General features: G+C 42.4%; 1 protein-coding gene across 1 annotated transcript in view; it reads left to right on the top strand.

Moving 5' to 3' along the window:
* Positions 1 to 8,624: 8,624 nt before the first annotated feature.
* PPP4R2 (protein phosphatase 4 regulatory subunit 2) overlaps positions 8,625 to 14,949 on the top strand; it is a 30,700-nt gene continuing 24,375 nt past the window's right edge. Inside the window, exons 1-2 of the mRNA XM_080350365.1 lie at positions 8,625 to 8,684; positions 9,445 to 9,526. Coding sequence (XP_080206491.1) covers positions 8,651 to 8,684; positions 9,445 to 9,526 — 116 coding nt within the window. The 5' untranslated portion in view covers positions 8,625 to 8,650. The remainder of the gene's footprint in view (positions 8,685 to 9,444; positions 9,527 to 14,949) is intronic.

Below are 14,949 nucleotides of genomic sequence, written 5' to 3'. Positions count from 1 at the left end.
TTAGAGATAAATATGTGGGGCATGTGGATGCGGGAAAGGATATGTTCCTAAGTTATAAAGTAGGATTTCTGAAGAATTGAAGTTTTGGGGATTTCTACCTTATTCAATCAGGACTGATAAGAAAAACAATCTTCAAGAGAAAGTCCTTTTAGTTTGCACATTCCTCTCTCCTTGTGTGGCAGCTCATGAAAGGAGGGAAAACACAGACCTTGCTGGCACCTGAGGCTGCCAGATAGACAGGCTGTGCACAGGACCGAAGTGCCGGTAAACTTTTGCCAAACGCTGGCGTGTGAAAAAGTCTGTGACACGTCTGTAAGCGTGGTGTGCGAATGACCCAGCGCGGCAAACAGCATCGCTACGGAGTCATCTGGGGAGCGGAGGTGTTAGGTTAGAGGTTTGTGATAAGAGGCAGACGGGCCTGGTCCAAGCAATTCCACTGCGGCTCCTGTACTCGTTCTCACAGGCACGACAGACAAACAGAAACGTCTGCTGTTTGCGCCTCTGTGTGCTGCAAATTCTAATCAGCAGTTTGTGTGTGTTTCTGACTCAGATCTGTTGTCTTGCAGCCTTTGCCGTGTAAGTGTTAATCAACACGCAAAGGGCAGAGGCAGCTCTGCATCTATTTTGATTGAAAGCCTGGAATTTCCTATTGAGACCCAGAAAGGCATTTAAACTTAAGTGTAGAAGTTACTGTCTCTTGCAACTTGTGTTAGTATGTTTGAAGTTTTAGTTGCCACTTAAAAAGAACAGTACATTTCTAGCTACAGAGGAGTGTTTGAAAATGTAGCTCAAATGGACCTTGAGGACTTCAGAACCAGAAGGCAAAGAAAGGAAAAATTCAGCAGGTTGTTTTAAACAGTTAGAGATAATATAAGCCTAACTAATGACAGGGTAAACCTTTTAGACTAGCAATACTGAGAACTTTTAAAAACTATTAGCTTGCTTTTTGATCCTTATTTCTAAGTATTAGGGTAAAGCTGACCGTAAGTCAGATGAGGACAGACGACTCATGCTGGCCACTCCGAATTCCTTATTTCTCTGGTATCTAGAAGCCACAGAACGTTGCAGAGCAAAAGTCTTGCTGCCCAGACAGTTGCAGCTCTGGTGCTCAGGCTCTGAAGTTTGGGAGGCTGTGATTGCGTAAGCTGTGATTCAGCAGAACCCTGCAACCACGGGCACATTAAAATGAAGGAATGGAATTCATTACAAAACAAAGGCATTACTGCATATGAAATGATTAGAGATTAAAACAGTGCTTTTCATGTTTACAGGAGGTGCTACATTATGCTTAGAAAGAACTGTGTTATGTTCTTAACAGCTATTAAAATATATGAAGTATATACTTTAGCATGAAGACTTTTGTTAATGTAATATCAACTTGCAGGAAGAATGGGGGAGGTTTCCCCCGCTATGCTTTTTCTAAGAAAAAAAAGCTATAATTTGAGCTCTCCAAAGCATTTTAAAACAATTATGTAGCTTTGATTGTTTTTGTTGTTAGAACTATTAATTTATATTTTATTACAGCTTCCAAAACCATGTTGTATTTTGGTTTTAATAGTAGTTGGTTCTTATATTAATCGTGTTTAGAAACCAGGTTTCATTCATTTCTTATTTCATACTTGTGGGCAATTCCTTGTTAATTAGCCTACATTTATTTTAAAAACGGGATGTGTAAATACTTACATAGACTTTATATCCTCATTTCTCCTCCCTCTCATGTATTTTAGCTATTTCCAATGGTATAATGTAAGCAAAACACCTTTGCTAATTTAACACCTTGAGCAGTGTCATCATAACATAGGGGGGAAGCGAAAATAGTTTTCTTTAATTGAAGAGAAACTCCAACACATGGAATGTATTGATAACAAAGGAAAAGAATCACCTTTCACACTGAGAAAGAAAACAGAGGCCTGCACCTGGGTTATTTGAATGGAAGCCCTAGCCCAGCAGTTGTTTGATACTCTGAATTTAGTTGGTAGGCTGATATGGAGTGCATAAAGTTAAGCATGTGACCAGGGCCATGCTGTATCAGTGTCAAATATTCAGGTTTTAAATTTGCTATCTTATACTTGAACTTGCCGAAGATAGATAAATAGGGGCTTTATATTAAGAGCTGCTGAGCACCTCCTTTTAGCCCCAAGCCATTTAAGAAAGCGTCAGGCGACCAGTGCGCGTTGAACAACACAGAACTGCCAGAGCAGGAAGCGTTTGGTTGCATCATTTATATAACCTCCGAGTTTTTCTAGGCCATTTGCCTGCGTAGTACAAAGTGGGCTTAGAGAGCTTTGCTGTCATTTCACTTACAGGTGGAAACTGGAAACTGCTCTGTGTGTTTGTGTGTCTGTGTGTGTGTGTACACAACAAGAGCGCATGTGGCAAGAATTCTGTACCTTTTCTCTGTCATTTAATTGCTCGTGTATTTTTTTTCGACAAGTGCACCAATTGTTTATAGCTCCCAAGGAGGCCTAGCAGTGCATTTCTGTGTTAAGATCCTTTGGCTTACATTACAAATAAATGAAGTTTTAAGCAAGCTCTGCATGTTGATAGTTTTCTTTTAAATGTCAGGTTTTGTGTGTGTATACTGGGTCCGGTTGGCATGGAGTTTAGCATTAGTGATGTTACAGGGTATGTGTACAGGGTATGCCTGCATCAAAGCAGATTAAAATGTTCCTCTTTTACAATGTTAATCTTAGTGTAGTGAAAAAGTACTAGATTGGGTATGTTATTAAACAGACAAATACATATATTTAACTTCAAAGTGCTAATGGGTCATCCTGCAACTCCAGTTGTGTCACAGTGACCATAGATCACAACCTGGTCTCTAAGGAAACTGAAGTTTTACCTTTTCTTCTTACTTTTTACTGTTTTTCCGTTATCTTTGGCTCCTTAGAGTATCTGGTCATTTAGCATCATTTCCCTTCCGTTCTTCCAATATGTAATTTTATTTCTTTGACACTCTTGTATGGTCACTGTTGTGACGTCCTTGGTTTTGCTGCGACATTTCCGTGTGACAGAATTTTGTGACCTGTTTAGTCAGCCAAACCAGTTGTCCGCCCGGTGATGAAATTGTTTTCTCACTTGCCCAACTTGCTCGACTGTATGGTATGTTGGGTTCCGTCACGCTCCCTTTGAACTCAAGAGTAAAACTCCTATTGCTATTCATGAGAAAAGGTACAGGCAGCTGTACAACAACAGCGCTCTGTGCAGCGCTGCTTCGTCCCTGGCCTGGGAAGTATGTGGTTGTGTGGTGCTTGGTTACATGTTCCATAATCAAACTGAACAAACGAGCACTGAAGCAAGGCCTTGGCGCTCGGTTACCCACAGGTGAGGGACCTGGGTGCTGGTGTGGTCTCTCCCCTGCCCTCACTGCACATCGTCAGCCAGGAGACGTCCTCATCGCATTCTTGCAGAGCCCGAGTCTAAATGGAGATCAGCTATGACTCTACATTCGTCCTCTTAAATATGATCTTAGCAGAGAACGTCTCTGTGTGTTCCATGACATTTGGAGCTGGGAATAAAGCACCGCTAACTTAAAAATATGTGAGACTTCAATACTAGGATAAATCTTGACACTTTATCAGCTTTAACACAAACTGTTGATCATTTAATTTCAAATAATTTCCTTCCCACTTTTTCAAGACGAGGCTACTAAGAACTGGGTACCTGTAACCACAAAGGAGCCAACTTTCAGATAGTGTTTTGCTTCTCTCCCTCAGATATCATAATATATGATGCTAGTAAATAGTCACTGAGTCCCCACCCAGAGATGGGATAACACAGGGACACGGGGCATCCCCCACACAGGCTGGAACATCTCCCCTCTGTGCTCTTGAGGCACGTGTGTCCGCACTGGGATACACACAGACTACAGACTCCTGAAGAGCCATCGTTGGCATGAGATGAGGAATTGCTATTTGTGCTTCAATAGAAATAGCAATATTTGGAAATTTTGCTTTCATTCTGGATCGGAATAAAAAACAATCTGTCAACACTTCCTTTGAAATGAAAACGAAAATTCAGACAACACCAAAATGAGAGTCAGCATTTAAGATTAACAAAGCACTTTGTTAATGTTTTATTTTGAGGTAAAATGTTTTGACTTTCACATTTCTATAAATGTATCATAATTGCTTCTGTTATTTTGTGAAAACTACAGTGTAGTCCAAAAATGAGTAACATCATCTTAGAACTAAAAAACTTTGGTCGTACTGAAATAGTGATGCTGAAATGACATGGCCCTCGTTCCCAAATCCTGCAAGAGGTTAATTCCCGGTGGTGGTGGTTACGACCGTGCCAAGCAGGTGCCTTCTCAGGGTACACACCTTTAAAAATGATCTTCCTCTTCTGCTCGGCACTTCTGAACGGCAACTTGGTTTGAATACTGGCTTCCTCACACCCGATGCTCCAGGCAAAAAAACAAGTCTGGTTGTAATCTGAACAATCTTGTAGTTGGTAGAGCAGCCTACAAGCAGCTTTCTCTCCTAGGGATATACTGGGAGAAAGGTGTGAGAAAGCAGCTTGGAAAGAAAACTGCACTGGTGCTCGTTTGCTGTGGGCTCTCAGATTACTATGAGAAAATATGTGGGGATTTGATGTGTGTCAGTGTAGGGTTTAGTGACCAACCTAGTTAAAGCCTAGAGTGATTAGTACATAACTCTTCCTTTTTATAAATCTGACTGTGAGTACTCTTTCAAAATAAAACCAAGCTCCCAAAAATACCATTTTTATTTTTCTGGTTTCAGCCTTTTCTGGATTTAAGGCACCACACGTGAGCTATTCTGATCTTTTGATGCCCCCAAGTCTTCCAGGTCTATTAAAAGCCTATTAAAGATTGTTAGTCGTTTTCTCAGAGCAGGGACACAATTGGTCTCGAAGTGGCTATGATGTACTTTAAAGAAAAAAACAAAAACCAAAAAACTTTTCCATTCTGAAATGGTTCGGAGACACACAATTTTTAGTGTCGTTATATAGTGTCATACTTGAGTCTCTGTAGCTATAAACCAAAAAGCAAACACCCTAACCGCCTTTTGTAAATCCTTTGTATCAATGTACAATATTTTCTGAAGATCTAAGTGGGTCTCAAAACACAGAATTGTTCTCATTTTCTTCTTGTTTTCCCTATTCGGATTCTGCTGCATCTCGCTTGGTATTGTATTGAATTGCTCCTTGGTGTTCTATTGAATTGTTACACATTCTTTCAAAGCACACTAATCAATTTTGGTTCAAACTGAGCTGAAATACCTTATAAATTGCTGTCACACATCAGTGAATGAAATTACTCTAAGTCAGGTTAGGTCAGGGATCTCTATATACCTAATCTACGCTTTGTTATTGAATGCAAAAGTATCTGCTGCTCCTACGCCTTCCATAATTTTAATCAACATCGAGCCTATTGATCTGTGCCCAGGGGTCGGACAGTCTATAATTCTGTGGCGACTTTCAAAAGTCTTACAGTTCTAAAGCTCAAGAATCGGGTTTTGTTGTTTGTTGTGGAGTTAAAGACCTTCCAGTGCAGTGAGACAAACTCGCCCAGGTGAGGCCCTGCGGCTGCCCAGACGAGTCATCGTCCTTTCCACAGCTCGCCCCGTCCTGCCTGTCTCTGCACCAGCTGCCCCGGCCATGCTGCAGGACACCCGCTGAGGGTGCTGAGAACTAACTTGGCAAAAATAATAGTTTTCAACTAGGTTAACAGCAAGAAAGGAACAGGAGACGCAGGAACACCTTTTTTGGGTACTGCACTTTAGTCTCTTGAAGATCCATCAGAATCAGCAATATATTTTCTGCCTCTTTTGGTTTTTTTTTTAGTTCTGCCCTGTTTTGTTTGTTTGCTTATGTCTGCAAAGACTGTGACGTGTTATGTTGCTGTCAGTTGGTTTCTAGTTTGTTCTAATTTCTGTTGTTTTTTCAGGAAGACGAGAATGTGAAAGCACATAATCATGCTATGTAACTTCGATGTTACTGCTGTGTCTTCTTCCAGTAGTGAAGCATATGAACTTCAGTCTTACCAAATCAGTGCTTGAGCCCAGCTTCTCAAGTGTAAGATCAAGTAAGAAAACGGGGATCTGTCCAAGTGCATCAGGGAGCACTAAACTTATATTGTAGGCAGGACCTGGTCCTGCTCTCCCTAAAAACTCTCAAACACTATGTTTTGCAGAAGTTTAGTGCAAGAAGGGAAACAAAATCTGGATTGGAAAACGATTTCTTGTTGTTCTTTAGTTAACTGTTTAAAAGCACCACATGTCCTACACAGTCACTTTTTATTATCGTTGTTGATTCTCTGTAAATACAAGCAGCATCGGAGACTGACACAAATGAAATCATACTCTCTGTGTATGTTATTATTACAAAGTGTGCCCAATAGCCTGCAAAGAAGAGTAATTATCATTTCTATTTCATTAATTAAGAAACACAGGTTATCATTGCCTGACTCATTTGCTTGAGATCACACAACAAATCGATGATGAAATGACCTACAAGCTTTTCTTGTATTCTAGGATTACATTTAAATGTTTCTCCTTTGAAAATGGGAGGAAAAGATTATTTGTTACGAATCAAAATATTTTTCATTTAGTTGAGGGGATGTGGGTTTCAAAATATGCAAACCTCCCCTAATCTGAGCCTCATCCTAACATGCATTTCAAATAATCTTTGTTACCACACACTTGCTTTTTTAGTGAAGAAATGCCATGTTGTCCCAGTTTTCAATAGTAGTTCTAGGTATCTTGGGAACAACTGTATTTTTTTTACTGTTTTAAAAGAACAGGCTAGCAACACAACTTTTCAAATTGACAATTATGGGCTTTATTTTGTTGGTTTTGATGATACCTGTAAATGGAATGAGATGTTTTTTAGGATTATTCATTTTGCTCTCTTGGGGATTTTCAAGTAGGTTGTTTAACCATACCAGTCTTTAATATTGCATGTTTAATGCCTCTCCAGGCTCGTTTCGGCTGGTGGAATTCTTTAAGAGCAATCATGCTGGGAAATGCAGTTCCTCAGGAACAGCTGAAAATTGAGAGCATGTGACCAGCTCTGGGAATTATTACAAGGGCCAAGCTGTGCTGGGGATGGGAGTTAATGGGATATCTGGGGGAAATGCTGTCAGCTGGGGTGTAGAAGTTATTAAAGAGAATCTTTGCTCTAGGAAAGGTCTGCTCTCCACTCTTTCCAAGGTTGTAAAGGTAAGCTGCTGGTTTTGTTACTTTAACTGGACTTTGGTACCTCTTTTAAAATAATAAAGTGGACCTTAAGGAAAATGGATGTAGGCTAACCTGTAACCTTGATTGTATTGCCCTTTTCTGTTGTTGGTGCACCTGCAGAGGCCTCGGTGTTTGTTCCAGCCCAGTGTCCACTGCTTGCTTTGAAACCTTCCTGTGTCCTCTCTCAACTCTTTTCTCAGCACAGTTCTGCCTGTGTTGAAGAGATTTTTCAGTGATATTTTGGGGGAGGATATTTTTAATGCTGTAGAGGGCATTTTATTGTCTAATTATAGAAGGAAACTAATGTAGCTCCAGTTAATGCATAATTTCTAATGCTAAAAGGTACATGTGCCCCAGGGGCAGGGAGAGCCATGGTAGCAGAGCTGTAAGGGCAGGGTGGCCCATAATGAATATTGACGGTCACCTCGTGTCTCTGATTGGCAAAGTGGCCAGAGGAAATACGGCAGCTAAATTCACTATGGTTTTAATGCCACCTTGTGCACCAGGGTTTGTTGGTTGTTGTTTTTATTTTTGGGGGGATTGTTTGGTTTTATCCTCTAGAGATTTGGGCAAGTCATCTTTTTGTCTCTCTGCAGGTGCCATGTTTGCCTTAGCCACTTGTGGTGGTCTGCAAACTGGGTCGTATTGCTGTGGCATTAGCAGCATTTCTAAGAAATGCAGGCATGTGAGAGGTTTTCTGTTGATAAGCTGGCATGTGGGAGAGTGGAAGTTAGTACAGCCACTGGCATTATGATGTTTGTAGGGACTGCCTGGACTTCATGTCCCTGTCATTAGAGCTGCAGGGGTGGCACAGGGTGACAGGAGGGACCGTCCACAGGAGCACAGGGAGCCTATGCCAGGGAGAGCTTGAGAGCACACAAAAGGGTGGGAGAGGTAGGTAGAGTGAAGAAAGGGGAACACAGCTTCTCCTTGAGAATAAAAGGGAGACAGGTGTATCTGTGCACAAACAGGTATTAGAGGGTGGAGGAAGAACAGTCACCCTCAGCCTGAGGGGGGAGGAAGCCGCACACGCTTCCTGAGGGGCTGGGGCGGGGCCGCCCCGCCAGTCAAGCAGGAGCTCCGCGTTCCCATCCCCTTCTCCGCGGGGCCGACGTGAGAAGGCCGGTACCCCCGCCCGAGGAGACGGGCTGCAGCCTGAGGCTGCCCAGCAGTGCCGCGCTCCGAACCACCCGCCTCCCGCAGCGCCGTCCCGCCGCCTCCCTCAGGGCCGCCCCGCGGCCCCGCCCCCCTGCGCGCCACCGCCCCCCGGCAGGAGAGGGAGGGCGGGCTGTCGGGGCCGCGCACGGGGACGGCCCGGGCGCCATGTTGGAGGGTTGCTGAGCCCCGGGTCTCTGTGTGTGCGCGGCGGCTGGAGCCCGTTTTCTGCGTGGGGTGGGGGGGGCTGGAGGAGGGGAGCAGCGCGGAGCGGGGGGGAGACGCCCAGGCGGATCATGGATGTCGAGAGGCTGCAGGAGGCTCTGAAAGGTGCTGCCGGGGCTTGCCGCGGAGAGCGGGGGGTGGGGGAGCGGTGTCCCCACGCTGAAGGGGAGACAGGGTGGGGGGGTCTCCCTCACAGCCGAGACCCGCGTGTGGGGAGGGAGCACCCATGGGTGCGGGCTGCACGTCCTCTCCGGCGGGACGAGGATCGGGGTCCCCGCGCTGCGGGAGGGGACAGCCCGCGTGGGAGGGAAGGGAAGGGGGTCCCGCGGAGTGGGGAGAGGCCCGGGGGTCCCTGTGGGGAAGCGGGGGAGAGCACCCAGTTCCCATCCCCTGGGCTCGCTCTGGGCTGCGTGAGGGGCAGCAGCGGGGAGGAGGTTGGTGGCCCCCCGGGTCCCCTTCCCCAGGCCCGGGATCCCCTGCCTGAGTGCCCTCTGCTCCCCCTTCTGCCTCCCCCTCTGCCCTCACCTTCTTTCTCCTCTCGCAGTCCGCTTCTGGGCTAGCTTGCCGTGCTGGGTGCAGCCTGAGGAAATCAGCCTCTTTCTCTGTTGTAGCTGCTCAAAAGAAGTTGCAAATCAACTTTTGCTACTCAGATGCACGTAGTTTCTCCACATGAAAATAATAAGTGTTTTACAGGGCTGGGAAGCTGGCTGAGCTCCTGGGAACAACTGAAGCATTGTTGAAGTGTGAAAATACTTTTGTGGGAGCTGTGCTAAGCGTTAAAGCAAATAAGTCGGTAATTATTGTTAATTTTTGTTCTATCCTGTCGTATTTTACCATTCCTTTTGTGTCATTCTCATACCAACAGATTTTGAGAAGAGAGGAAAGAAGGAAGTGTGTCCAATACTGGATCAGTTTCTTTGTCATGTTGCTAAGACTGGAGAGACGATGTAAGTCTGACTTTTTTTGTGATCTTCAGTTGTAGCATATGACATTTCTGCATTTTAAGTCAATGAGGTGCTACCTGGGTTGGCTTTTTGTCTGTAGATTGCTTCCGTGAGTCAAATAAGCTTGCCTTAGTTCCCATTTAATTTTGTATGGGTTAGTTTTGTTTGATGGTAGTTAGTTTTATTTAGCAGGGGGACTTTTTGCATGGGCTTTGCTCAGGGATATCTGTCAGGTCTGACTGATTCCACTCAGTGCAGTAAACCTGTTGCTCTTTCTACATTTCATGTGACATGTTTTTTTAAATTGAAAGTTTAGCTCACTGTTGTAATGTCTGTTGTATCTTGTAGTACCTGTTGTATACAGTAGCTAATAGTATTATTTACATAAAGATATGAATGTCTTAGATTATTTCTTTTAGGCTTTATCTGCCGTGCGGTGCGATGACTGTGTCTAAATGCTTTTAGTGAAGAGGGGAGAACCACGTCGGTGCTCGCTGCAGAGGAGATGTACGGGAACTCCTCTGGATTTTCGTAGCCGCTCGTTTTTTCAGCTTGGACCGGAGTTTATCTTCTCCTGGGCTCCCTTCCGCAGCCCCTGGCGGGTCCGGGTCCCGGCCCGGCTGCGCTGTGCCCGGCGGGTCCCGGCCCGGGTGGCTGTGCCCGCCGGGCTGTGCCGCCCGCTCCGGCCCGGCCAGCGCGGGGTGACTTCCTGCGGGATCACTATTTGGCAGGAAGGGGAAAGGCTTACCCGGGTGCCTTGTTGTAGAGTTGCTCACTTTCTGGCGCCCGGGCTGTCTCCTTGTTTTTGAGGCCTAGTGCGAGACTACAGGCTTCAGCCGGAGATACGTGCTTTTAGCAGTCTTCTATTAGCAACTAGGGATCACAGGGGTTTTGGGTTTCTAGGATACCTCTAACTTGTAAGAGGTTCATAGGTTTCAGTCTACTGAGTTGTGGGTTTTGTGTTGGTTTTTGTTGTTTGGTGGTTTTATGTTGTTTTTTATTTATTGGTAGCTTGCTAGTACTGCTTGAACTAGTGGTTTTAAAATAAAAGCAAGTTCTGAAATGTGCTTTGCTCCTTGACTAGAAGGTTTTGGATCAGCAGAAATCCACAGCTGTAATGCTTAATATTTTGGTGTGCTACTTATTTTAGTATGGGCTCACTGTGGTGTGTTCTGTCTGTATAATATGTTTAAAATATTTTCTGCTATTATTACATATATTCCAAAGTAATTTTAAAAAGTGATTGTGTAGGGGCAAGTTCTTAGGAAAATTCTTTCTTATGTGAAACTTGGAGAGTGAATAAACTCCCGATTTTTATTTCCATTTGGCAAATATAGATTTTTTTTTTTCCTTACATTACTATTTGTTTATTACAAACTGTTGCTTAAACCTGAACTGGAATTTATCATCTGGAACTTCATGCAGACCCTGGCTTTCTATTTTTCTAGGGTTGTATTTGGTTTTGTTCAGGTCTGTAACTTTTTTCATCATTCTTGGACCTTTTGGTTGCATTAAATTGTTTTTTAAAAAGTGTCAGATGTAAACATCAGAAGTATCTAATATAATCTGGAGACAGATGTGGAACTATTGTTCAGTGAGATTTAATTTGCTTCCCTTTATCTACCGAAGTCTGTATTTCTTCCTCAAGTATGCTTCTGTTTTTAGTGATGTGTTATGTGTCGAAGTATCAGGAAGAAATGAGTAAAAACTAAAATCTCTTAGTAAACATTCACATAAAGATTGGTAATATGCATTATAGGACCTTAATGTATTTTTAAGCTAGTACAGCTTGATCACTGTGAAAGTGTTCCTGTGAACACACAAACCTACCAAATACATATTAATTTAAAATGAGCTAAATATTCTTTATTTCCAGTTATGCAAAAGTAACTTTACTTAATAGAAATCTAAACCAGTAATAAATAGCTTGCCTTGGAATGAGAAGATCCTGAGTCAACATCCTGAGTGTTCTTCCCTCCCCAACCTCTTTTGGACATAGTTGCAGAAGGTCTTGTAAACAATTAGTAAACTTAGTTTGAAAGGTTTCTAATGAAGTAAATGAAAATTACTTCTGAGGTTCTCATCAGAGCATGATGGTGGCTTAGACAGCTTGCTTACCAGATTGAAAAGCACAGGCTCACATAAGGCTGTTGGGCACCTCCCTCCCATTTCCTTCATTGTGCTTATTCATCTGAGTGAGTTATGAACAGGTAAATGCAGCTTTAGGTTAGGCTGTAATTTTACTAGTATTTCTCTTGGCAGCAGTCCTGTCTAAGGCAGCACTTGTGTCACTATTTAGCTTGTGCTTTTTTGACTGTTTATGTAGCTACATGGTAACCTAGTGCAGGAAACTGCTCCCAGTTGTAGTACCTTTCTTTTTGGCACTACTGTTTTTAGCAAGGTTCAGTGCATTGATCCTGGCTTGTTTTGTCCGTGTTAACTGATATGTCAGACCCCAGCACAGCTGAAGATGTGGCGTAGTGGAGGAACAAAGGGCGAGAGTTGTATAAGCCAGCACTGCAGCTATGATAAGGCTCTTCAGAGTGTGTCTCTACTGTAACTAAAAGTCTTTTTCACTTACAAGGAAGGTGTGCAATATAAATGTTGCTAAATTTGGTTATATTATCAGCATAAACTTAGTTGTGTTATCAATACCTTGCAGTAAAAGCCTGATCATGTAATCATTTGTGTTAACTTCATCTATTTGAAGTTTAAGCTTTCTTCTTGTGCAAAGTTAACCATTCACTTAATTGTTTATGAGATGATGGCCTGCATTTACAAAAGCCTGTCTAAACTTCCTCTATTATAGGTGAACAGAAGCAAAAGTTTGATTGCTTGGCTACTTAGAAAAATATTTTTTGTTTCTGAACAGTTGCTATGGTAAGACATAGCCCTGGGTGAAATATGAACTTTGTGGTTCAACCTTTTTTAGTCTTGCGTTGAGTCGTAGGACTTCTATGTTTTCAGAGGAGTGATGTACTCCTTAATTGACTTGACACTTTACTGAGATACTAACATGGAATTTCTTTAGTGAGATGAGGTAGAATCAGGGAAGATCATTATGATTTCCTTCCCTCTAGTTTGTAAAAGATCAGTGTGACTTGCAAAACTGGGTAAAGTGAAGAGGAACAAAATTTCTTAGTCTTAATACTTAGGCTGTTTTAAAAGAAGTTTTTCAGATACAGCAATGTTTTTGTGCTTTTTTTTTTTTTTGCATAAGAAATCAGTTTATCAATTTTTTTCTGAATTAAAAACAGCCTTAAGAGGTGGTACAAAAATCACAGCACTGCAGTACTAGAAGTGAAATGCGAAAGTGAAATATTTTTTCGTCTTCCAAAGAATTCTTAAAGAATGGGTATGAAGATGACTTGTCAGTTTTGACCTTGTGTCTTGTATTTAAAGTACGTTTTCTCACCTCTTAGGAAATTCTCTTGGATTTAAAATCACTCTGCTCCTTCAGTAGTAAAAAATGTTTCTAAACCCTTTGTTTAGGTACTTCACCAAGAAAATCCAATTTGTTGGACTGGAAAGGAGAAGTATAATTTTCCTTTGGTTCTGAAGTTGAAAATAAAACTTAAAATTTTTGATCGTTTTTATTTTTCATGTTGATTTTTCTCTGCATTTCCCCCACTCCTGCCCTGGGGAAGCAACCTATGGAGCACACTTTTAATGGCTTACTATAGTGGAAAGTATAATACAGAGGCTTACTGGCAGTGAAGGAATCCAGAAATAAGTAGTGAACTACCAAAATCTGGAGAAATAAAGTATGTAGGCAGAAGTGATTAACTGTAAAATAGTTCTAGGCTTAAGTAGAGATCACTGACCTGGCCAGGATGTAATGTAGTTATACCAGTTCTATGAATGCAGTATAAACAGCTATTAAAATACATTCTGGTTTTATTTCTTTGTGTAGTCAGATTCTTTCCTCAGAGTTTCCTTGGAAGATCTGAAATACTAATTTGCACCTCATCTAAGCCTGAAGACAGGCGTCATCTCTTCAGTTGAGCACCAATAGAAATGCTTTTCTGTAAATACATGCGATTATAGAGCAAATATGAACATCTATAGTATCATCATAGAACAGTGTAAGTTGGGACTTCTGGAGGTCATCCAGTCAGGCCCTGTATTTGAGGGGAGCTAATTCCGAAGTTTAGGTATCTTAGGGCTTTGTGCAGCTCTGCCTGACATCTCCAGTGGTGGCAATTCCGTTGCTTCTGTTTGACTCCTTGTTTCACTGCTTAACCACGTGCACAGCAGCTTGGAGTTTCCCTTGGAGCAAGCTGGGATCACTGCCTCTTACCCCTCATTTGTGTATGTCTGAAGGGAACCTATTTCCATCTTGCCTGTACACAGTTAACCCCTTCAGTTGTGAAAGGCAGCAGTTAAGATTCCTCCACCATAGCTGCCTGTTTTATGGAAGATGACCCGCTGTCTTAGCTCCCTACCTAGGTCATGTGCTGCAGCTCTGTGGACTGTCTTAGTGGCCTTTCACTCATATCAGTCTTTCTGCTCTCTTTTTTTTTTATTGCATGACCCCAAACTGGACACAGCGGTTATGGACTCATAGGTGCCAGACAGAGGGATATAATCACTTTCTCTGATGTTGCAAATGTAACCCAGTGTGCAGGCAGCCTTTGTCACAACAGAGCTGCAGTGACAGATGTTCAGCGCGAGTCTTGGCCCCGGTATCGACTCTGAGCAACGTCTTTTATACCTGGTTGCGATCGGACTTTGGACCCCATTGACCACAACCCCTAGTGTGTAGGCCTAATGGTCCACTCAGTCTGTGGCTGTCCAGCTTGGCTGCAAAGATGCTGTGGGAGACTGTGCTGTGTGTTTTGCTAAAGCTGAAACAGTGTTAGCTTTTTTTTTTTCTTTCCAATCAACAGTCAGTCAGGTAGACCAGACACGATTTGCTGTTGGTAACTTATATAACCATAAAATATAAATTACATAACTGTAGTTCTATCAGATAATGGCAAACAAAAATATGACCCTTTGATACTTACCCTATGAAGCCGTGAACTTTTTTACTACATTTTTTTGAAACACTTTTGGATCAGTTTATCTTAAATATTATTTCTTTACAGGAGTGAAATGGTTTGTTCGCTGTAGAAAAGATGTGAGTGGAAATATGGTAGCAGTGAGCATGGATGAAAATAAGTTTCTGTTCTTAGCTTTAGTGTTTTAATGACATATTCTGAACTCTTGTGTAGTAATTTCCCTTTTTATGTTACAAATATGTAGTTTTTTGTAGCCATATGTCCTCTAGCTTGTTTCACATGCTTAAATTTAACTCTACATTTTTTTCTGTAAAGTACTTTGGTTTTATTCAGCTAGCAGTTTTGTTGCTTGGCATGTGAATGCTAGCATTTCTTGGCTAGTTTGAAAATTGTTATGATTTGGAAGCAAATATTTACCTGGAA

Source organism: Nesoenas mayeri (assembly GCF_963082525.1).
Source record: "Nesoenas mayeri genome assembly, chromosome: 10".
NCBI classification, from domain to species: domain Eukaryota; kingdom Metazoa; phylum Chordata; class Aves; order Columbiformes; family Columbidae; genus Nesoenas; species Nesoenas mayeri.
This window is presented reverse-complemented; position numbering and strand designations above follow the sequence as displayed.